This window comes from Neomonachus schauinslandi, chromosome 3 (genome assembly GCF_002201575.2).
Source record: "Neomonachus schauinslandi chromosome 3, ASM220157v2, whole genome shotgun sequence".
NCBI classification, from domain to species: domain Eukaryota; kingdom Metazoa; phylum Chordata; class Mammalia; order Carnivora; family Phocidae; genus Neomonachus; species Neomonachus schauinslandi.
In genome coordinates, this window is record NC_058405.1 from 129229682 (window position 1) to 129255574 (window position 25893).

The 25893-nt window shown below is 38.8% G+C and overlaps 1 protein-coding gene across 1 annotated transcript in view; it reads left to right on the forward strand.

Annotated features, from left to right (window-relative positions):
* The first annotated feature begins 12609 nt into the window (after positions 1 to 12609).
* The window catches only part of XIRP2 (xin actin binding repeat containing 2), a 41743-nt gene continuing 28459 nt past the window's right edge, over positions 12610 to 25893 (forward strand). The window contains exons 1-2 of the mRNA XM_021703023.1: positions 12610 to 12777; positions 17483 to 17620. Coding sequence (XP_021558698.1) covers positions 12721 to 12777; positions 17483 to 17620 — 195 coding nt within the window. The 5' untranslated portion in view covers positions 12610 to 12720. The remainder of the gene's footprint in view (positions 12778 to 17482; positions 17621 to 25893) is intronic.

Here is a 25893-nt window from a genome sequence, read left to right on the forward strand (position 1 = left end):
GAATATCATATACATTGAGTTAGTAATTTCTCCACCTTCATATATTTTCTTCATCTCTGTGGCTGTATGAGTAAGACTGTGCCGATTTCTTTGCCTCAATCTCAACATGTAGTTATCCATTCCTCCATGATTGTTGTGTTCTCCTTGTTTCAGGAAACATGGTGGATACCTGATTTATAAAGAGGAATGGAATAGCCTTACAGAAGGCTTTAGATTTAAGTGGATCAGAGTTAAGTCCTATTCTTTCTACTTACAACTTTGAGCCTTGGGAAGTTTCATAACTTTTATTATTCTCAGACTTGTATCAGCTCGGCTTATCTGGATGATTACACTTAGGAGATGTAATAACACTTAGAGTGACTGGAAGCTAGTGAGCATTTATTATTTACTATGTGCAAGATATTCTGTAAACTCTACTTTCGTAAGATTTCCTTCACAGGCAATCCTTAGGTTCTGTTATCATTCTCATGATATAGGGAAGAAGGACGGGGCTTAGAAAAGTTAAGCAATTTGCCTAAAGTCAAAAGTGAGTGTCAGAAATAGGTTAAATATTGGGCTTTCTGGGTCCAGAGTGGATGGTTAATCCGTGTGTGGATCAGCCTCCTGCTGGATAAGAGCCCAAGACAGAGCCTAGAGTGGAACAGGTTTACAAAATTAACTTAGCTCCGCCCTGGGCTGAAGGGACTTACATTTTGGTGGAAGGTGACAGAAGTGGGGGCGGGGCGGGGGGGACCTCAAAGATACACTAAAAAGTAATGTCATACAAACAGAAGTGTAATTTTTAAGTGGTGGAAGAGCACAGTAGAGGGCGCTACTCACTGCCTGCATTAAGTGGGGGAAATCTGAAGGGAAATTGAGCCTCATGGCAGGCTATCTGTAAAGGGCTTTTTAATCCCATCAAATAGGATTGGGCTTGATCCATCTTAATTTATTTCATTTCAGTATAAATAAATGTGGTTTGGGGGGTGGGGATATGGAGTGTGTGCCACCAAGTTCCTCAAGATTCCCCTCCTAAGGAGGGCTGCATTTGGTGTATCTTCAGACAAGCCAACTTCCTTTGCAGGACCAGCCATCTGGGAGCTTGTTTTATTCAGAACTCAGCATGTTGAAATGATGCAACCTGTTGTATTTCTGTTTTTAGAGATAAGGCCAGATCAACACTTGTTATAATACTGTGTTTCTTGAGGATCTCTCTCGTGTTTTTCTTTTCTTCTCTCTTCAAGTAGAGCAGGACTTTATATAATTCATGCCCAGCCTTGAGCACTGTGCTTGGCCCACTGTAGATGGGCAGTAGATGTTTACTTAATGCATGACTGAATCCTTAAGAAGAGAGATTATCAAATACCTTAATTGTATACCTGAGATGCAGATTTAAACAAGAGGACACTGTGATGGAAGCATGACACCAACTCTCATGCCCTGGAGCAGAATAGATCAATAGAAAATTAGGGCAGTGGTCCTTGCTTTGCATCTCTCTTCCCCTGAAGTTCATCCCTTTCCCCGCTTGCTCAGATTGATACCTAACCCTGTCTCAAGTTTGATCCCTGTAGTGACCAAGGAAATATTGAAGAATTTGCTTCAATTTCTCATTCTAAACTCAAGCTTATGAGGATGAAAAAAGAACCAATTAGAGCCATAGATACTCAACTTCATTGGTCTCCCTTGGACTTATCCCTACATGCACTAAAGTAAACGTTTAGAAAGGATTTGTGGACAGATGTTTAGGAAGCAGAAAGGAGGATTCATATAGCCTCAATTTAAAATGTACTTTCTAATAAAACATTATATTTTAATTAAAAATATTTACATAAGACACTGTGTGACTTGAATAGGTAGTTCAGAAACACCTGAACTCAATTCTAGGCTCAGCCACTTACTATATGATTTTATCTTTTGAATGTACTTTCTTCATCAGCTAAATGGAAATAATACCACCTATCAGATATGGTTGCTGTAAAAATTAGATGTAAAGTGGAGATGAATCAGAATATACATAAAATGCTTAACACATAATCAATACTCATTAACAGATAGTTATCATTGTTATAATGCAATATAAATTTGATTATGCTAGGGACTTATGTTGTAAAAATATGCACCATCGATAGACATTTAATGGTTCTAATTTATTTGATCATTTCAAAGAAATTTAAGTCATTTTATTCAATTATTGATTTTTGTAACTGAGCAATTCTTTAAACTAAACAATTAATTTAAAAATATTTAATAGCAATGTGATTAAATTTCCAAATATGCCCAAACTGGCACTATTACTGTACTAATAATTATCTAATTTCTGACTAAATTCTATTCATTCTGCTTTAGTACAAGAAGTACTTCTTGTGAGATGATAGGAGATGATAGGAGCTGCGGAAAACAGGATGAGTCTGTATGACATTACAGTTAGAAATGGCTGTTCTCTTACTCAGAGAGATTAAAATCTAAATGGACATTTAAACCCAGTCTTATCTCTAAGAAGATGGATATTTCTTTTGGGGGGCATGAAGAATAACTTCAAGGACGTTTCTATTGCAAAGTGGTTTGCATATATAGATCGGTGTGATTTGGGGCATCTGGAACTAACACGATCTGGAACAGATCTACCGTGTGGTGATTTGTGACTTGGACAGGTGCATGTACGTGTACGGTGGATGCTCACGTTAGTTTCCTACTGCTGCTTCAGCAAATTAGCACAAAAGTAGTCATTTACAATGGCACAAATTTGTTACATTATTGTTCTGGAGGTCCAAAATCCAAAATGGGTTTCATTGGACCAAAATCAAGGTGTTGGGTGGGCCAAGTTCCTTCCAGAAGCTCCAGGGGGGAAATCTAGTTTTCTTGCCTTTTCCAGCCTCTGGAAGCTGCCTACATTCATTAACTCATGGGACCTTTCCTCCACTTTCAGAGCCAGTAATGTAGAATCTGTACTGTCCTGCCAGCCCCTCTCCCTCACCCCTACCTCTGCTTCTGTCATCACCTTTTCTTTCTAACTGGGACTCTCCTGCTTCTCTCTTTCACTCATGAGCACTCTTGAGACTATTACATGGAACCCACGTAGATAATCCAAGATAATCTCCCCATCTCAAAACCCTTAACTTAATCACACCTGCAAAGTCCCTTTTGCCATGTAGAATAATACGTTTACAGATTCCAAGGAGAAGGATGTGAACATCTTTGGAGGACCAATATTTTGCTTTCAACATTGCTGAATCTTCTCTTCCTGTAAGAGGCAACTGGAAATACAGGATCTCTTCCAGTATCTGGTGAACTGGAAGCGTACTGGTTAGGGAAGGGTGAGTGAGGAGGCAAGAACTAATTCTTTTTATAACCCTGAGAGATTATCTGTTTTTGTTCATGTACAAAGCATGGTGAGCAGATGAAATCAGATGAATGAATGGATTTGGGGGGAGGTGACATGTGTACACACAACAACACAGTGCATTTGGAGGGAATAGGACTAGAGGGAGGTTAGTTTAAAAAATGGAATCTAGGGGTGCCTGGGTGGCTCAGTCGTTAAGCGTCTGCCTTCGGCTCAGGTCATGATCCCAGGGTCCTGGGATCGAGCCCCGCATCGGGCTCCCTGCTCAGCTGGGAGTCTGCTTCTCCCTCTCCCTCTCCCCCTGCTTGTGTTCCCTCTTTCGCTGTGTCTCTCTCTGTCAAATAAATAAATTAAAAAAAAATTAAAAAAAGAAATAAAAAATGGAATCTGGTTCACTCTGCTCATTTGCTGGATGGATGCCACAGCACAGTTTTTGTGTGGAAGTGGGGCATACACTTCCACTCATTTTATTCTTTGCCCTTCCTCCCCATTATTTTTAAGAACTGTAAATTAATGCAAGATTGTACTATATACTTACTCTTTCAGTTTATTCTCCATTTCTTGGTTTTATAATATTCAAATGGAGTAAAATATATAAAACTCAAATTGATTACAAATTTAGGGGCGCCTGGGTGGCTCAGTTGGTTAAATGTCTGACTTGATTTCCGCTCAGGTCATGATCTCAGGGTCGTGAGATCGAGCCCCTTGATGGGCTCTGCACTGGGTACAGACTCTGCTTGAGATTCTCTCTCTCCCTCTCCCTCTGCACTTCCCCCTGCTCTCTCTCTCTCTCTCTCTCTAAAATAAATAAAAATCTGGGGCGCCTGTGTGGCTCAGATGGTTAAGTGTCTGCCTTCGGCTCAGGTCACGATCCCAGGGTCCTGGGATCGAGCCTCTCACCGGGCTCCCTGCTCCGTGGGGAGTCTGCTTTTCCCTCTCCCTCTGTCTCTCCCCCTGCTCATGCTCTCCCTCTCTCTCTCTCTGTATCTCTGTGTCTCAAATGAATAAACAAAAAAATCTTAAAAAATAAAATAAAATAAAATAAAACCTTTAATTTGACTTGGCGGCCGCATTCTGAATGTTTAAGAGAGATGAATTTCATTATTAGCTGAGATATGCAAATATTAAGAATTATAGAAAACTTATTCATGCTAATGGCTGTGAGCCAATGCTATGTCCATCGGTATGATATCCCGTTCACAAATCCAAACTGGGTTATAGATCATATATTTAGATTTGATGGAATTTAGTTCATCACTCTCCCAATTTAGTTCTACATTAATTTTCCAAGTACTAAGCAGTTGATTTCTTTATAATGCATCCAAAATACAATCGCAAGGCTATTGATGTGGCACTGGAAGTGTGTTCGCCTGCTTGAAGCTGCTCTCTATGTTCGCGTCAGCTTTGTGGGCCTGAGAGGCATGCGAGCGTTCTGTCCGGCTCTTAGTTTGGACTGAATAAAGATTTCTTGGATTAACTTTAGAAAAGTTCAAAGAAAAAAAATCATTAAATTCTCATTTATTTGCTCAAGAGTTCAAGTTACTGTTAAACCTTAGAGTTTCTTTTGAGTCATAATTATACATTGGGTTAGCTCTCTAGCACTATTTTTTATATGTTCTTATTGTACATGCAATAAGAGGCAGTTCACCACAGAAAAAGGCATCTCTTTGTCGTTTGAAGTCTCCTTTAGCGATTTACTGGGAAGGTGATTATTTGGGTTTGGCTTTGGTTTTTGGACCCGTGTATTCCTTGAGAAGTAGCGCAGACCTGGACTGTCACAGACCGTGGAGCCAGACTGTGTGGCTTTCCCTTCCAGGTCTCACACTCACCAGCCACCTGTCCTTGAGCAAGTACTGTAACCTTTCTGTGTCTCTGTTTCTTTATCTGTGAAATGGAGATAAAAAAAAATAAAAATAGTCTCTACCTCATAGGGTGGTTGAGAGCACTCCATGGATTAATGTCTGACACATAGAAAACACTTCATATATATTTGCTATTGTTTTTTTACTTGAGTCATTCTTTTGAGTCCTTTATCTGTTGTTCAATAATGTTTGCAGTTTTATTTCTGACGTGTTCGTGTTCTTTACTGAAGAGGTAATGCTTTTAGCCTATTTATTATAACTGCCCCCTCCAGTTTTCCTTTTGTCTTATAATTATTTTTGTTTAAAAGATTTTTGACTTTACACTTTTTTTATGCTTAGAAAATCTAATTGAAATCATTTTCTACTTCTCTGAAGATTTTTCATCATTTTAAGAAGCATTTAGTTCTTCACTCCATCTAATACCCTGTAACGTGCTGTGAGGTGAGGAACTGTTGGATGTTTTCCACAAAAGCATTAGCCAGTTTCCCCAACATGACTTGTTGGTAATGCTGCTGTCTCACCCCATTGCTCTTCCACATACTCATGTGGCCAACTCCTTCATGTTTCAGTGCAGATGTCCTACTTCTCAGGATGCTTTCCCTGACACCTGCTCGTTGACACACCTGAGTAGATTATGTCCTCCCCCGGAGGCTCTCAACTCACCAGGGGCAAACCCATTAACTCTTGGGTTGTAATTGCCTGTTTTTCTTTCTAACTAGTCTGAAAGCTGGGGAGCATAGTGAATGCATCATGTGCTTACTATAGATAACCAATAGTTGTTTAATGATAATAAATATATTAAAAGAAGGCTTATTAATTATATAGTGTGAATCATTTCCTTTTGAAATTTCATATGGTGGGGCGCCTGGGTAGCTCAGTCGGTTAAGAGTCTGCCTTCGGCTCAGGTCATGATCCCAGGGTTCTGGGATCGAGCCCCGCATCGGGCTCCCTGCTCAGCGGGGAGTCTGCTTTTCTCCCTCCTTCCCCCTTGTGCTCTCTCTCACTATCTCTGTCTCTCTCAAATAAATAAATAAAATATTTTTAAAAAAAGGAAGAAATTTCAAATGGCAAAGATGGAGGGAGATATGTGAATGTCACCCACAGTAATTAGATTCCCATAGAGTTCTCCTTTTTCTTGTTATTGATGGTGTTTGTATGTTTCTGTACTAGGCTAGTCCGCACCCAGAGGCCTACAGTGTTACAGCTTCATAGTGGGATCAGTGTCTTCCAACTACTGATGGCCCTGCTATCTCATTTAGGGTACTTTCTCTGTAATGTTATTTTGCATGAAAAGAATATAGCCACAATGACTTTTCTTCATTTTATATTTGCCTGTTACATTTTTACCCAATATTTTCTTTTTAAGTTTTGTGTTTTGTTTTAGGTTGATTTTTGACCTGTGTTTATTTTTATGACTATTACATCTGATCTTATTTCTACCTTCTTGTTTAGGTATTATATGTTAAGGCCCTTTGTTTTCTTTTGGAGTGACTTTTGTTATACAGACTGTCTTTGAGTTTGTGTTGACGTCTCACTCGAGTACCAGCTTGGATTCATACAGACTCTAGCTCACAAAACTAAAATTTCAGTAACCAGGAACCAATTTTCTAATTCCTTTTAGTATTCAGTGTGATAAAGAGGACATCTAAGGATATCTGAGTTTGGTTTCTTCATCACAGAAACTCTTCATAATTTTAGATAATTGTAGAATTTTTCTCTCTCCTTGTAAAACTTGCAATGTTTTACAAGGATTTACTGTTATATTGGTGTTTCAAACTTAATTTTATTTCTGGATTATGGTAAATATTTTAAGTCTATGCCCAAATTTTATTTTTAGCAATTTTTCTTCAAATTTATCTTATTTGTTCTGACTCATCATTTTACAGTTTGGATTTTGCTCTCTGTTCTCTCTGTTCTCTGTCATCTCCTTTCACATTGCTGTTAATGTTAGTGATTTTCTTTTCCACAGCATGTATTATTCTATTTACTGCCCCCAGTGTGTATTTTAACTCTTCTAAAAACTTTAATACCCCTAGTTCTTTTCTCATCTCTGACAGCTTTCTTTTCTTCTGATTTTACCTAAGCTAGGTGTCTGCTGTAAATCAGACACAGCTAATATCAGCTTTGTAACACTAGCAAGTGGTCTGTCAATGAGATGCAGAGGTCAAAGGAGCTTTATTCTACAGACTTCCACATAATCCATATTGGGTGGGCAAAAGAGATAAGAAATAAGGTGACTCACAAAAATTTAAACAATATTTGTGTAAGCCAGTTTTGATAGCCCTGGTGTTTAATATCTACCTTTCATCCAATTACATCCATTATAGTATTGTTGTATGGTCATCCTTTCCATAAAACTTTATATCAAGTTCAACTACAGTTTAGAAATATGTCTGCCATATTTTGGAAGTAAGAAATATTTACATTTAGAAAATGTGCTGAGGTGGAATCTTGCTTTAGAAATAAAATCATGACAGAGCACTTGGCTTTGTGACCTGTTCCACACTGGGTGTTTTCTGAAAAGACATTTTTCTGACTTTGACCATATTTTCTTTTTTTTTTTTTTTTTTAAAGATTTTATTTATTTATTTGAGATAGAGAGAATGAGAGACAGAGAGCATGAGAGGGAGGAGGGTCAGAGGGAGAAGCAGACTCCCTGCCGAGCAGGGAGCCTGATGCGGGACTCGATCCCGGGACTCCAGGATCATGACCTGAGCCGAAGGCAGTCGCTCAACCAACTGAGCCACCCAGGCGCCCTGACCATATTTTCGAGCAACGCAGTGATCCCAGCACTATTGTATCAAACCATTGACCTTTATTTCCAAATTCTTACTCAATGAAGATCTTAGGATCATATATATAATTTATTACTTCAGAGTTCTAGACAATTATTTGTTTAATGGGAAATGAAGAGAGACCTGCTATTTGTTAATGTTGTAAGAACATACCCTTTTATAAACCACTGAATTCCAAACTTAAAATTTCCTGAACAGCTGGTTAGAAGAATGGTTCATAATAATGAACCCTTTTGAAATACCTGTTAATACTAATCTGTGCATATTTCTAAGAATTCTTTCACTGATAATAGAAGTGGTGAAATGAGAAGAAAATCCCAGAGTGCATTAATTACATTGACTATTCCTCATTGTTTTCTATATCTGACTTCTTAAAGCTATTATTTTACTCCATAGAAACACAGAAAAGTGACTATGCAATCCTTCTGTGACTGACTACAGGCATGTGAATAATTGGTCTGGAAAGGAAGAGCAGTTTATCTTATATTGTACTACTTTGCTTTTTAAAAAATGCTTTAAACATGGACTCTCCATAAAAAGTAAAATTCAGGAAGGTATAATGAGTTTTGTAACTGGGCAAATTTTATTGGTTGATTGATTTAGTTACCTTGTTTTTAAAAACTGCAGAAGAAAAGTACATGTTTCAAGCTCAAGAAAATAGATTTGTAGTCACACATCTCTCATGATTTAAGAAAATAGGAAGTGGACGTAAGTGTATACTTACATATGTATGTATCTGTATACATCTGTATATATACATAAGTATACATAAGTGGACATAAGTTAGATCTATGTGTAGTATATTATAAAAAATAATAATATAAATCTTTTCCCTAAGAACCTCAGAACTCTTCTTATAAAAGACATTCTTATCCTTGGCATATAATCATTTTCATGATAACAGCTTGTATTTTTTAGTGTTTTATTTTCTTTCAAAGTGCTTCCTTCTATGTTTTTTCTGCTTTATAGGATTTATTCTGTTCTACAAAGAAGGACTATTTTGGGTGGATTAGCAATTATTTTCTCATCAGCAAACAAAAGAAAACAGTTGATATTTAGGCTGCAATGGATTCTATGTCCAGCTATGCCATTAACTCTGGAGATTTGGGAGAATTCACTGAACTTCTTTGGATTTTCGTTTAGTCATCTGCACAATGAATTGCCACTAAGCCCCAGAGACAAGTTACTTCTAGTACAATGATTTTGTGATGTTAATATTTATAATGCTTTCTAATAGAAATGGTCATTTGAAAAGTTCGTTTTCCCTTCCTTTTTCACAGGCCACTTTAGCCTTATGGCATGGTCTTTCACAGTATGATTTCCATACTTAAATGTATGCAAATTTCCCCTTATTTTTCCATAGGTATTTTATTTTATTTATTTTCTTTTTTTTTTTTAAGATTTTATTTATTCATTTGAGACACACACACACAGAGAATGAGCAGGGGGAGAAACAGAGGCAGAGGGAGAAGCAGGCTCCCCGCCGAGCCAGGAGCCCGATGTGGGGCTCGATCCCAGGACCCTGGGATCATGACCTGAGCTGAAGGCAGACACTCAACCATCTGAGCCACCCAGGCGCCCCTCCATAGGTATTTTATGACAAGGGCATCTTTACTTGTTCTTGTGTGTCACCTCTCTCTTTAAAGTTTCCCTCAACTCATTTCATACTGTTCTCCAACCTCAGTTACATTCAAGCCAATTACATTCAAGCCTTCTGAAATGGCACAGTAGGAGGTCAGGGGACCAATGTCCCTGTCTTCTTCCTCACCTATCCCTAAGAAAGGGGCTGTCTATGGCTCAGTCGGTAGAGCAACTGACTCTTGGTTTCAGTTCAAGTCATGATCTCAGGGTCATGAGATCGAGCCCCACGCAGGGTTCTGTGCTCAGCACAAAGTCTGCTTGAGATTCTCTCTCTCCTTCTCCCTCTGCCTCTGCCTCTACCCACCCCCAACTCTCTCTCTCTCTCTAAAATAAATAAATAAATCTTAAAAGGGGGGGCTGTCTTATCAACCTTAAAAAGTTATATCAGGTGTCGTCAGCATCAAGATAGGAGCAGATAGATACACTGCCTTAGAGTACACTGGGCAGGAAACATCACTTGTTTATGAGGTGAAGAAAGGATAGATGTTGACTTAGAAGGTTAAGAAACAATATGGACACAGCTTATTAACTCAAGGTAGTTTTCTACTCTATGACTACCTGTGTAGGCAAAGTTACTGATGGGAAAGAGAGAGAAATTAAAATGTAGTGTCTTTTCTGTGATCAAAATGAAAGTCCACAAGGCAATGGAATCCAAATCTCTTAATAATCAGGCCACTGATTTCCTGACCATTAATCTTGGGCATTTGCCAGTAGGATGAAAATGATAAAAGTCAAATATTTGAAAAGTAAATGCCATCTGTAAATTTTAGCAAAAATAAACTGCTGACTTTCTGTTAAGATAAATAAAAGAATGACATCTTTTATGAACAGAATGCACAAAATGAAATTTTTATTTTAATGTGGAAAAACTTTAGGGAGTCATGTTCAGCAAAATCTATATAGTGATCATTCACAAGAAAGTAGTAGTATAGTTAATATAAACTGAATTCATCTGTGTAGATAGGTAATCCATGGGGGAAAATAGAGATATATTTTCTTTATCATGTGAAAAACTTTCAGTAGCATGTGAGAATGTGTTTTTATCAGAATCAACTGGAGGGATGTACTTTTGTATGGGTATGAGGTTTTGAATGACAGGCGAATTTCAAAAATAACTGACATTTGTTATATACACATCAGCGTTGTACAATCATCACGTGCATATATCACAACTTCATATTCCTGTATATTTTGTATTTATGGTAAGTAAAATATATTTACAATTTTAATTGAAATATGTGAAAATGTTTATTTGAATACGAAGTCCCTATGGAAAACCAGATACTCATGGAACCAAAACAAAGGATTTTTAATTTTTTCTGGATCACAGAAGTTGTGCTCATCTTCGGTTGTGTACATAAACCTTAAAAGAAACTAAAAATAGAAAAAGCAAACAAGGGGCACCTGGGTGGCTCAGTCAGTTAAGCGGCTGCCTTTGGCTCAGGTCATGATCCTGGGGTCCTGGGATCGAGCCCCACGTCTGGCTCCCTGCTCAGCGGGGAGCCTGCTTCTCCCTCTCCCTCTGCCTGCCACTCTGCCTACTTGTGCTATCTGTCAAATAAATAAGTTAATTTAAAAAAAAAAAGAAAAGAAAAAGAAAACAATTCTGTAAGATGGCTCGATGTGGGAGCTGGCGGAGGAGGTAGGAAGAACAGGAAAGGGAAGAAACAGCTTGGTTATCTGTCACCTGGGATTGTTTGGGTCTTGGTGTACAGTGTACAGTGATTAAATCAGACCGGTCCAAATAACAAAGTACCCCGAAGAGCCAGCCCTACTCTATGAGTTCCAGAAACTACCAGTCCTAAGGTCAAAGGCAGGGGGTGCATGAATGAGTAATGAATATACATAATACATGCATGCAGGCATACATGTATGGATGTATCTGTATGTAGATAGGTACCATACCCCGATTGGTCCCAGAAAGAGCCCTTGCACATGATTCTGGAATTAGAGTTCTTTAAGAGTGAATAGTAAACCATCAAGCAGAGTGATAACAGCAAAGAATACTAGATTAGAGAAGAAAATCTAGTTTTGAGACCAGCTTTGGCATATATAACTGAAGAGCCCTGAAGAGTCCCTGTCTTCCTTTCATACAAGGAAACATTTAGACAGGTTTCCATATGCCTAAAAGGAGCTGGTTAGATTAGGTTAGACTGTGTGATCTTTAAGACCTTCTGTTTCTAACAACTGTTATTCTGTGATCATGCAGTCAGTCTTTTGCTCTGTTTCCAAGCATGTAATTCCTGTTACCCTGTATTTTTGTCAGGTAGATGGCTTAAATGGGAAAATAACAGACCATCTGAAATGGGTGACTGACAAAGCTTTTTCTAACGGTGCTATTATTTCTCTCTCATGTAACACATGTCTCTGTGAATAAAAGAAATAAACCCACAGTCTAATTCTCAGGGCAAGGGCTGATTTTAGCTAGATCTCTCTCCTCGAGTGTTAAGGGGTGGAGAGAGAAGCAAAGAGCAATTTTTAGGCTTGCTAAAGTTTTAGTCCACCCATCAAATCTGCCTCTAATTAATTGTGTGGTCATGGGCAAGGTTTCTAACCACTGTGACTCTCTATGTTCTTATCTATAAATTTCAGAAAAGAATAGCACCTACCTCATGAGGTTGTTAGGGAAGCAAATGAGATCATGCTCTTACAGCATTTAGCCTAAATTCAACAGACGGTGCCTCAGGAATGTTCATTATTAACATTATGAAGCTCTTAATAACTATTTTTCATCAGAATAATCACAGGAGTAGGAGTGGAGACAATGTTTTTGTCTGACATGCGCATAAGCATATGCTCCTGTATGGGCATTTTGTAGCTTTGCTTGAAAGCTTGAAGAGAAGAGGGTGACTGTGGGACATTGAAAACACAGCACTGTGAAATGTTGCAGTCTGTTTTATGAGAGCAGGTATTTAAAATGCCTTTACTGTTCATAAAGTGATGCTATTTGCTCTTCAAAGCCTGAAACACGTATCTGAGCATGCTACGTTTGTTTTCAGTGACTGTTGGCCCTGATAAGCCTGCGAGTGGATTTGCAGAAGACGGTGGTGCCCAGAGCGAGGGCGTGTCCGACCTCCAGGAAGTGGTGTCCTTGAAGGAGCGGATGGAGAGGTACCAGGCAGCTGTCTCCAGGGGTGACTGCCGCAGCTTCTCCGCCAATGTAAGCTGCCCCCGGCGGTTCTGCACGGGGCAGTGGGCTTTTGGTCTGCCCTTCACATACCCTCCTTCCATCGCGATACAGGAATACCACTGGGCAGTGGGATAAAGTGGAGAAAGCACAGACATAGTGTGAATCAAAGTCAGAGCTTACTTGCTGTGTGAATTTGGGCTACTATCTTAACCCCGCTCTGAGCTTCAGTTTCCTTAACTGTAAAATGGGAGTAGCCATCTACCACAGAGGATCTTAGAGAGAAGTCAAAGAGGTAATTTACGTGGAAGCCATAAGGCAGGGTATAAATGTGTTATTATTGCCATCATTATCATTTAACCTATGGCTATTCTCCTCAGGAAGGTTGGGAATTAATTTCAGATTTTAATAATGTGGGTCTGCATGCCACCCTCCTCGGTCTCATGTCTAGTTCATTTAAATTCACTGGAAGTATCTTTTTTTTTTTTTTTTTTTGCTTTTCTCATTTCTCTGTACACTCTAAATCCATTAGGAATAGCTTAATCAACATAGAAATGAGGGAGATTAGCAATGTAGGCACTCTGCTAAACCAATTATGATTATAGGAAACAGCAGGATTCAGTAGGACCACCAATTTTTGGAGCCAAAGCATAATAAAGTCATATTCAAAAGAATTTGTTGGGTTCCATCATCTGTGGCCTTCAATCCACAGGGTTTGATGAGTCATTTTATTAGTAGCAGCTTTATAGTTTAATGGAATATAAGGATACTCTTTTATAATTATAATCTCCAAATTAGCAAAGTTGTTCATTTAACCAAAAGAGAAAGAGAAAGAATAGCCAAGAAGGGTGGTGTTCTAAAATAGCTAACTCTTAACATTCTTCTTCACAAATTATTTAGAGACAAGGCTGACTGTGCCAAACTCATTAACAATATTGTAATTCCAAATGACATTTAAGTTTTTACATAGTCATTAAAATCCATTTTAGATGCAGCATGGATTTTGAATGAATGTACAGAAATCACAGAAGCAGCTCCAGCTCTTCCAAAATAAATAGTATCACTCCAGGGCCTCCTGCCAGTCTTCTTAGATAGCACCCCCTGCTGGATCATTAAGGAACGTCACTACAAATCAGTGTTCGAAATTGGAAAAAAGATTCTTGGGGAAACAAACGGATTTTGAAAGCATTGAGTGAGAGACGGGTTATTTAGTAAACAATTTTTTTTTTTAATTTAGGAAGACTTTTATCTTTACAGACACGAGGAGAATACACAATAAGACAAATTGGTATGTATAATGTGCTAAAAAGAGAATATTTAAGCACTAAGAAAACTTAATTATCCCATTATTTAATACAAAAACAAAACAACGTTAATGCTATTATGAAGGTAGCCTACACATAAAGAATTTAATAATCCTTCTCTTCTCTGCCCATTTACAGGCAAAACAAACTGAGGGGAAGTGATTTATGGGAGATCATGCATTAGTGACAAACCAGACTAAATTCCTGGTCTCTGGACTCCTGTGCTCTTTTAACTGAATTCAGCTGCCTCTCATATAAGAAAGAATCTGTGGCCCAACAAATGCCCTATTATTTGGTTTGGCCCTAAATTAATATTGTGCGGGGGCAGGGGGGAAGGGGGAGAAAGAGCACAAATATTATCTCAGATAAATCCTGATAAATAGCTAAAGAAAAACAAAATAACTGCCTTACTGCCTTATCTGGTGAGATGCATCAAATGTCTGTTCACTTACAAAATCATGGAAACTGCCTTTAGCAACCTTTCTGTCTACACAAAGAACCCAAGTATTTGATGCGCAAAATCTGGAGGTCTCTGATTCGGCCCCAAACTGAATCCATTATATTTCAGTCACATTGAGATCAGTTTCGCCTGGTCCTGGCCTCAGCCGGATGGCATTTGGTTGAACCTAAATAAAAGTCATGGCCGTGGAAAGGCGGTGGTCTGCAGGAGAGTCCTAGAAGAGAAGGGGGAGGTAACATTTGTTAAGCAATGAATTAAAATGCCAGATTCTGTGCTGTGCAATTTTATTTCCTTTATCTTTTTTAACGCAAGAAATATAGGGAAAATATATTGTTATTCCCAGTTTATAAGAAATAAAACCTGAACTCTATTCCAAGGTTTTAAGTGTCAGAACTGGGATTAGAATCAGTATTTGTCCAACTCCCCAAATTATGTTATTTCTACTATGTGCAAGGACCCAAGGACAGTTCTTCGTAAAGAAAATAGATAATTGTGTAATATATTAACCTGGCTAAGTGTTAGGTAGTTAAATTACCTTATTATTAAAACAACTCAATATTAAGTAGGTTCTATGTTAACTTGTTAATAAAATGACTTAATTATTATGGGCATACCCGTTAGATTCCAAATCTTACTTCTGAGTCCAAGAATAAGGAACAATGAATAAGGTTAAACATAAAAATGTTTAACACAAAGCAACCTGTTAGGTGGTCATTTACAATAGCACAGATTAGTTGACCTCATAGCATACGGGGCTAAACAAGGCAAAGTCCCAGGCATGGTCTCCATCGGAGCAAGGAAACATCACTCCAGCTCATGCCCACAGACTGCTCCTTGAGCAATACCACATATATAAACCTTCATGTACAAGCTGAGCTGAAGAAAGAAACCATATCACCCCCACTAAACTACAATTCAAAGGACTTCCTCACTTAGGTGGGTGAGCAGCAGTAACAGTAGGACTACTGACAAGATTCATTAACTATATGTATTTTTACACATGTAATATGGTCTGATTCCAAAGCGCAATGCTGAAGGAAAGGAATGGGTATATTTGGTTTTTTTATAACATTTGGTAGATGAGAGGCAACATGTTCAGTATAGGAAACGATATCTTTGTGAAAATGCACTTACTAGGAAAGTATTCAGTCATTAGCATAATTATTGAGGCTTACTAGATTAATTTGCGCATGATTTGGACATTGTTTATAGTTGTTGGAAAGAGTAGGCTTCTTCTTAACAATAATTGCCTTAATTTCCATGATTTAATACTCATATATTATCTATGTTTGATCAATCCAAGGAAGGCCACTTATGTACATTAAATGTCAGGGAGGGGTATAAGAAATATTGTGGCCTTATTTCAGCCTTTCCCTTTTTTACCTTAAATTTCAAAATAGATGCCACACTTTCTCATGACTTTAACATGTATCAAACGGCAGTAACTGACCAGGATTTACATTTGAAGTTTGCTGCGGAATTTGGTAGAATATATATATCTAAAACATATAAGTATACATTCTTACCCCTTCTTCCCATGCAGCAAATATACATATTCTTAGATATCAGACAGTGCATGGAACTGGGGAAAGGTTATGAATCTGATAAAGCAACCACATGAATTTGCTAGTAAAACACATAATCCCGATTATTAATTCATTCTCCAATATTGTGGGAAACCCCAAGATTATAATTGTATTTTTAGGATCTGCTTGAGAAACTACATATTGGGTCATGATTTCAGGATTCCCGGAGTCCACAGTCCATGTTAGGGGAACTTCAGCTCATGGGCATCCAGTTTCTTCCAGGTCTCTAGGCTTCAGGGTTATATCAGGACTGGGCCAGACCTCAGGAGACCTCCTGTGATTTGAAGAGTTGCTGAATCTCTTCCCAGTCTTAAGCAGTCCTAGAAGCTTCCTGGAGGAGGGCTGGTTGGCATGGGGCCTGTTTGCTTGAGAGTTGTCATCCCATCTGGGCTTGAGTGCCTGCTGGGCTGGGGAGTCTGTTGAATCATCAAAACCAAAGCCCTTAAGTTACTGCACTTCCCACAGGGGCATAAGATCTGACAAGGCTCCTCAGTGTTTTTCAAGTTGCTCCAAATGATGCCTACTGAATTAGGCTTTCTGTTCTGCAAAATGCCAACAATAGCCTAGAATCCTTCTAACCCTAAACCTTCTAAGCTAAGTCCTGGGCTATGCCAACCCCAGAGTAGTTGTTTTTCTGCCTGTCCTTTAGTACTAGTGATTAAGACAGACTGCAGTCATTAAAACAGATATGGGTTCAAATACCAGCTTCTTACTCATACCCCAGCTCTGAGAACTTAACAAACTGCCTTACTTACCCAAACCTCAATTTCCCCATTTTAAAATGAGAATAAATGCCCATATCTCACAGAATATGGAGAAATATCAAATGACAAGATATATGTAAACACATAGAAATCATTTAGCATGAGTATTAAGTAGTTGTTATTATTACTGATATTGACATTTTTGCTTAAGAGAGGCTTATTTTATTCATCTTTAGTGATTTAAATACATTTTGGAATGAGTCAAATGTTTTTAATATTCTTAATAATGTGTTGCTTATGTAGACATTTGGGATTTTAATGACAACCTTACTGTGAGTTAAAATTGAATCCGTTATTCTAATTTCTACTAGTCTGTGTATTATTAGAGAAATGCATCCTACAGGTCTAATCTCCAGATATCCAAATCTATCTGAGATAAGGAGAATTAACTCAATATTTTGAAGTTCCTTCTGACTTTATATCAAACACTGATAAATGAGAAAACAACATGGAGAGTTTTTTTTTTTAAGGTTTTCTGTGAGGGCCTACTGAAATAATTGCTTATGTTCATATTTTTTTAATATACCATCCATCAATAATTGTCAACTATAAAAAATAATAGCTTGTAAATCCCATCTTGAACAGATATAAAGCTGCATTTTCCTTTTTCTTAAATTGTCTTAGATGATGGAGGAATCCAGAATGTGCACAGTGCCTGGTGGTTTGGCCAGAGTGAAGAAACAATTTGAGAAGGACAAATTTGCTTCTTCTTGTAATACCTTGTCTCAGTACCAATACCAGCCCCACAACAGATCTGAGCAGGTAATGCAACTGCAGGTAATGGATAAATCACATATGGTCGAAGTGCTCTAATTTCAGTGCCAATGCAGAAAGCCCCCTGTTCAGTGGTACATTTATTTTCATTACTCATTAACAAATATTGTAATTTTAAGATGCTTTAGAAAATCATCTTTAAAGCATATCAATGTATTGATTTACTTACTTGGAGCATTTTGTCATGTTTCTAGGGAACCATGCTGGAATATTTTTCTTCTCAGCTTCTAATGTTTCAAACATAAATGAAAATTAAATAGCCTGGGTTAGTCAACAGGTAAATAGAAATGTTGAGAGCCACGTTTGTATTGAGCCTCTGCTTCTAGGTTGTAATTCATGATAAACTATCTGCTGGTTGTTTGCATAGATTAAATGTGAAGCATTATCTAGCTGATCATTGTGGTGAGTTTTCTGTGTTCTTTAAAATCATCAAAAATTGAGTAGTAGAACCCAGATGCTACATAAAACTGCATAATGCAACTTCTACGTTTTATCTTATATAAAAGATTTTTTCCCCCATTTCATTCCTCCATTATCATATATCACCAAATATTGTCATGGGTTATAATGATTTTTGAATGTGAGAATCTCAGTAATAAAACCCATTAGACTGAGCTTGGCACTTTGAAAAATAGTAATTGCACTTGAAACAGCTGTATTTAGGTCCATGTTTTCCATGAGGAAGAGAGTAACTGGGGTACTTCTAAAATTTTGTAGTGGAAAATAGAAGGTAGTTTTTTGTTTGGTTGGTTTTTGTTTTAAGAAAAATCCCTAGGATATTTGGAGTTACCTAAGTTTTAAAAATTAAGGCAATTGTGTGGTATCGCATGGGTGGGGGGGGAAGTATATCAGATAGATTAAAAATCTGATCTGTGAAATAGTATTTGTTTTCTTTTCCTGGCTTTGTCTGAGAAGTAAAAATTGTACAATATAAATAGCTCAATGAATTAGTGCTAAGATTTATTTTAACTTTGCCTGAAGGAAACAAAATGTGAATAAGAAATTAAGACTGGATATACTTGTGGTCTAATACATAGCTGTTGCAACAACGTAGGAGTCTTTAAGTGAGTCAGTTGTGTGATTGCTTGGAAGTGGTCAACAATACAAAATGTTGTTAGGATCGTTGATAACTTAAGTAACGAGGCCCACATAGAGATCTATGTATGTACAGATCCTTTGTTTTGCGGGGAAACATTGTGATAGAGTGTGAGGGCTATGGGGCTTGTAGGTCTGAGTTCAGAGGCCGCCTCTGCCACCTACCAGCCGAGTGACACAGACGCAAGGCCACCTTCATGGCGCATGGCCCTGGGTGGTCACTCAGGGCCCCATTCTCAGAAGGGCCCCGCACTTAGCTTAATGCTTTGCTATCATCATCTTGAAATCCTTAATAATTTTGGAACAAGGGACCCGGGCCTGGCATTCTCATTTTGCACCAGGTCTGGAAAATTATGTAGTCAGTGCGACATAGACCGAATTCATCGACCCTCAACTCTCAGTTTCTGATTAAGATGGGGCAACTGACGAGGGATTTGCCCACCTCATGAGGTTACTGTGGAGGTCTAATATGACAAAGAGTGGTTTCCGTGAAAGTATTTCATTACCCATGAAACTTGAGGTCAGTTAGGACTCCTTAATATTGCAAGAGACAGAAAGCCCAACCAAAAGTGGCTTAAGCCAAAAGGAACATCATAGATTCACAAACATGCAGTCTTGTGGAAGGGAGATCTGGTGTCAGCTCCAGTGGTTTCCTGAAGGAGCTGACTTGGACCAACCAATGTTTAGGAATGTCGCAAACCAGGTAATGTCAAGTTAATAGCTTGAAATCCGCCACAGCGAGAATATTTGAAATAGAGAAATTGGCAAATACAACAAATCAGGGGTATTCTTTCTTTCTCTCTTTTTTCCTTCCTTTCCTTCTCTCCTTTTTTTTTTTTTCCTTGAGAACCCATTGTTAAATATGTATTTCCTTACCATTAATGTAAGGGCTCAACATAGCATAGTAGCTAAGAGCAGAAAAATGAGCCAGATCACTTGCATCCAAATCCCTACTCCTTCATCTATTAGTTGTGTGACATTAGGCAAGTTCCTTAGCTTATCTGTGCCTCAGTTTCCTCAATTATAAAGTCAAGATTATAATAGTACCTACCTCATAAGTTTGTTAAAAGGACTAAATGGATTATATTTGTAAAGTGCTTAAGACCATGCCTGGCCCATTTTAAACACTACACAGTGTGTATTTAAAAAAAAAAAAAAAAAAAAAAAATAATAAGTATCATCTTGAACATATTTCTTTTTTTTTTTTTTAACCTCACTTCTTTTGGGCTGGTCCCATTCTCACCCAGGTTTCCCCCAGATAGTAGTAAAATAGATGCAGAGAAAAAGTAAGATCTTTTTCCCAGCAGTTTTGGGAACAAGCCTTACTGCATCTAATTGGCTCTAAATGGAACACTCATGTTCTTCCTAGAACTAATTGCTACAGCCAGGGGACATTGGTTGGCTGAAGCCTCTGTACCTGTTGGCCTAAGTGCAAGTTCTCAGCATTCAGTTATCAAGGGAGAATAAATGGATACTGGGTAAAAACAAAACCAACAGCAGCAACATACAAATGTTACACACACACACACACCCCCGCTATAAGCTCCTTGGAAATGTAATCTATTATTAAAATCTGTAGCCCCTACTCTGGAACATGAAATATTAATGCAATTGAGTGCAATAAATAAAACCATGCACTAGAAGTCTGAATATCTGCAGGACTCTGGGCCTGTAGTGACCTCTCTGAACTTCAGTTTCATTATCTACGTGTAGACATGTTAATAATACCCAATAATTCCATGAGGAATGACTAAGCCTAGGTCATAATGCCATCTAAGATAAATAATATAGAACGGAAACATGTTAGAATAAACTAGTAAATATCTTTTATTGAACTGTATACTGAAGTCTGTGAGAAATAGATAAAAGAAAAAAAGCCATCCACACCTTAGAAAATGAAATGACTAATTTATAATCTTTATTAGAAATTTGAGATTCATGTCAAATTTGGTCATAGAGGGGGAAAACATAGAGAAACCATGTCTTAGATATTCACTTAAGCTTTTAAAGTTATTAAATGCATTCTAAAATTTGCTTCTCTTATCAGTGGGGATTGAGGATGTTTACAGGTAGAGGTGGATACTTAATTCTGTTTTACCTAAGCTGGTGCCCACCCAGACGGTATTTTCAGTCTTTGCTTGTTGAAAGTACTTGAGATTTATCTCTCTACTAAGTCTGCCCCAGGCCAAAAAAAATTTTTTTGTTAATATATAAAAATTTATATTAATTTGAAAACCAAGTTTGATTAGAGTTAAAAGAAAGAACATTTGTTTTGAATTTCTGACAATATTTAATATCACAATTAGTAATAATCTTGTAAGATGTGATAATTAAGGTTCAATCTGCCCCTCTCCTTTCTAATATACTGAAGTCAGAGGTTTCAGGGTAATTAGCTATTTGGTAGTCGTTTGGGAGATGAGCAACGGGGGTAGACAAGTTTTGGAAATTAAGCTATCTCTCAGGTTAAAGATCCCTTCTGTCTGCTGATTGATCAGACTATTTTATCAGACTACCTTTTATTCAAAAAGGGGTTCTGAAAAAGAAAAAAAAAAGAGGTATAAAATATAGGAACTTTCGTTTATGCCAGACATTTAAAATCTGAGATAGTGTCCTATTTATATATTCTAGACTTGTCATGCTTCATGGTTCTGCCTGTTTAAGTTAGCAGCATCACTGCTAGCCTGTGGAGTATCCTTATGTAAAGTAGAAAAAGCAGCCACTCTGGACCATCAGAGCCACTGGGTGATGGAAGCGTGGAGCGAGGGTTCAGCTTCTTAAAAGAATGTTTTGGGGAAATGTTATTTAATCTTTTCCTGATTCCTTAAAAGCGTGCTTTGAAATACGCTGCAGAAGGTATTAGAATACATGGTTATTGGGTGCCTGGGTGGCTCAGTTGGTTAAGCGACTGCCTTCGGCTCAGGTCATGATCCTGGAGTCCCGGGATCGAGTCCCGCATCAGGCTCCCTGCTTCTCCCTCTGACCCTCCGCCCTCTCATGTGCTCTCTCTCTCATTCTCTCTCTCTCAAATAAATAAATAAAATCTTAAAAAAAAAAAAAGAATACATGGTTATTGATGTGAAACTGCCATCATCTCTTTTCTGAGTTCATTTTCACTTGCCTCTACAGTTTCTGTGTTTTCAAGACTTTCCTTTTCTCCTTTTTTCTTTTTTAACAGCTTTATTGAGATATAAGTTGCATACCATAAAAGCCACCCATTTTAAGTGTACAACTCGGTGTCTGTGTAGTACATTCACAGAGCCGTGCAGTGTCACTGGCCATCCGATGTTCCCGGTCCCCTTCACCCCCGAGAGAAACCTTGGACCCATTAGCCGTCTAAGACATTCCTTTGTGTGCCATATTTCCACACTCAGGGTTTGACTTTCTTTCTTTTTTTTTTTTTTTTTAAGATTTTATTTATTTATTTGAGAGAGAGCACATGAGAGGGGGGAGGGTCAGAGGGAGAAGCAGACTCCCTGCCGAGCAGGGAGCCCGATGCGGGACTCGATCCCGGGACTCCAGGATCATGACCTGAGCCGAAGTCAGTCGCCCAACCAACTGAGCCACCCAGGCGCCCCAGGGTTTGACTTTCATCTTCTCATAGGAATGTCCTTGTTTTCTTTCCCCCACACTTATGCCATCCTAAGTACTTCTTTACTTATTAATTTTGAAGTCCTGGAAGCCTGTACTCTTCTGGGGTTGCTTGGTTTGGTTGTTTTTTTTTTTTTTTCTCCTAAGTGGCTCAAGTGGGAAGGAGCAGAAGGAGCTCCAAAAGTTTTGGAAGTCATCAGTGCAATACAGCACTTAGGCAATTGCTTTTATGTGAAAATGGCTGCACGGAATCCGTGTCAAGAAGGTGAAGTATTCTGGACCTTCACCCCCTGCAGCCACCTCTCACGTGGACCAAGAGAAGCTGCGAGACAGTATGTATCTTCCTGCATATAGCCGCTGTCTCAAACACCCGAATGTAAACATGAGCACTCTGTAAGATTACGTGGGTTTGAAACAATCCCTAGACAACTGTAGGTTGACAGAAAACATTTCTGACAGCTTGTGACAGATATAATCTGACGTCTGTGTGTTTTAGACTCTTTAAAGGTGACCCATAATTATTTTCTAGCAGACTAAACATATTTTTTGTCGGCAAAATGTCCACATTGCAAAGCATTTCTCCTGTGAGTGCTTTAAACCTACCTTTAGCTTTCTGCCGCGTACATAGTTCTTCAAGGTCATAGATTCCTATTAACAGCCCCAACCTGACCTGGATCTCTATCAACAGATAAGCTTGTGATCAAAAGCGTGCCTCGTATTGTATTTTAATTGCGTATACTATTTCTTAATGACTATTACAACTTAAAGTAACATCCCTCAAACAGGAAGCTTGAGTGATGGTTAGGCCTGCTGGCTCCAAAGCCAGACAGCCTGGGTTAGAATCCTCTGAGTTAGCCACCTGATCTCTGAAAAATGAGGATGAAGTAACAGGTGTGTTTTAAGAATAAAATAAGATGGTCTGTGTAAAGTTGTTACTAAAATGTCTGGCATATACGAACTGTTCAGTAAACACCAGCTATTTTCATCAGCAGTATTGTCACTAAAGCTAAGGCAGCATAATCAAGTGGTAATTATTCTCAAAGGAGAATATGATTCATAAACATTCTATGTATATGTAAAAAGACAAAGAAGGATAACATTGCTCTATGCCTCACACCTCACACACCTCAATTTTTTTTTCCCCCAGTTCTTTGGCCTTTGGAGACAGAATAATTTCCTAGGAGCTCATTAAGTAATTAAAGATTAGTTTAAAATTAACGTCCCTCTGAATGCTTTGGGTAGCTGTTGTTCCGGAGTAGTCAGTAACTTTAGTGCATATTTTAAAAATTGTGAGAGCAGGTCTCCTTTTGAAGAAAAAGTGCTTCACCCCAACTCTAGGAAATGACAAGATGAGGGGGATCTCTGGGAAAGCCGAAGAGAGGAATGTGTGTGGGACATACTTTGCACTTCGCACAGGTACACAGCAGCTCGGGATGCCATAATGAATAAAAGCATGTTTTTCAAGTGGGAGCAAGTGAATAACATAGCATTTGCTTTTGAAGACTGCTTTATTCACAGTATTGTGTGACATGATCCACTGCGAGGAAAATATAATTAATATATGAATTGAATCAGGCAAGAGAGAAAAAAGCCTACCCTGCTCGAATAAATGAGGAAAAGAGAATGAGTTGAGGCAGTGCTGATTTTTTTCCATCTCTACGAGAGCTGTGGCTTCTCAGCTTGTTTTAGCTGATGTGTGGAAGGGAGAGAAAAACATTCGTAAGGGGTAGAACCCACCTTGTGACATTTTCTGGTTTGTGCCTCGAAACAATGAAGGTAAAATACATGCCTCCAGTTGTCTGAATAAAATATAGTGGGTTTTTTCCCCCCCCAACATACAATGCTAATATGTACAAATACTAAGAAATAAGGGCCCCTATTTGCCAGAGAACCATTTCTTTCCCTGACACCAGCCAGGGAATCATCCTGACCTTTCTCCAGATAGGCCAGCGAATACACATAAATTTCCCACCTTCCAAACCATTTAAACCATCTTCTACAACTCTCTCTCAGCACCTATTGCGAGTGGGCTTTGGTACTGAAAAGAACACAATAAGATTAATTTTTGAATGCTGACTCAGAATCAGAAGACCAAGAGTTTGCTAAATAAAACCAGCAATAAAACAAGGGCCTCAACCAACGGAGGTCTGTAACCCACTAAGAGCCAGACCTGCACAAGCTGGTTTATGCAGAATTTGGCTCACTGGAGTTATTTATTAACAAAAACATCCCAGTTCCTGATGCCATACAGCAAACCAGCTTTGCTCTACGCTAGTAACCAGTTTCCTTTTCAGTTCAGCAAGAGGTAGAAATGCAAACTTTGATCCAATTGTGGGTTTGGAGATGCACACTTGATAAACTGAATTTTTCACCTCTACTTTTACATTCAAAACTATCTCTGTTGTGCTCATGATTGGGCCGTTTCATTACTGCTTTCCGTACCTGTGCCCTGGCCCCGGCTACCTTGCCACCTTGTCACGGGTGACCTTCCCATTAACTCAGTCTCCATCCGTGTCTCTTCTCTTCCTATCCATGTCTACCTTCCTAGAGCTCTGTAGGTCTTGGGGGAAGCCCCTACTTTTTTCTGGAGAAATCAAATCGAGAAGAATTATATTTTGTAAAAACAATTCCTTGCTCAAGTCGCAAGGTAAATTAACTGCAGTTATTACACTCGTACCAACTATAATAAAAACGAAAGCAGAAACACAAACTAAACTCCGTAAGAAATTGTATTTCTCAGGAAGGAAGGAAGGAAGGAAGGAAGGAAGGAAGGAAGGAAGGAAGGTAGGTAGGTTTTACCTACAGGTCCCAACAAACCAGCTTCCATCATAATGGAAGGATGCATGCCTGCATGAGCCTGGTTCGTCTAGAAGTGCGCCCCACACTCCCTATGAAGCCCCTACTCCATGCTTCTACCCGAGGTGTCCCTGTTTGGGGGTACAACAATGTAGTGGTGGGGGGTCTTCAACAAGTCCTCTGTCCACCATCCAGTGGTTTCTACATCACCCGGAACCTGAAGCAGGACAGCTTTTCAGAGCCCTTGACTTGTCCCCTCCTACCTCTTCTCTGATGAGATAAGGATTTAGAATCAAACCATTCTCCCTGTGAGGTTGAGACATGGAATCTCTGAGGGAGCTCAGGTCCCCTGAGTCACCTAGGCCCTCAGTAAGGTTGGATCCTCAAGTGTAAGTTAATACACTGGAACTCTCCAGGCAGCCCAGGTCATTCGGACTAAATGGTTCTGGCCTGTGGTCAGGGATTCGAGAATAGTACAGCTCTTCGGGTGATTCTGATGTGCAGCAATGAACACAGCAGTGCAAACCTGAGCCAGGATTTGTAATCCCAGAGATGACCACTCCCCTCTTAGCTTCTCATCGAGGCTTCTCCTCTGCCTACCTCAGCCTCCTGCAGTCTGACAGCAGACTGTTTATATTGACATTTCTCTTGAGATGCCTACGTTATCGGTCAAAGAATAGAACAGAGACTGTGGAGAACAGAGAAAGCAAGAGCTTAAGGAAATCATGGGGAATAAAATAAATGTCAGTCAGCCAAACAGCCAATTTACTGGTACCCCCAAA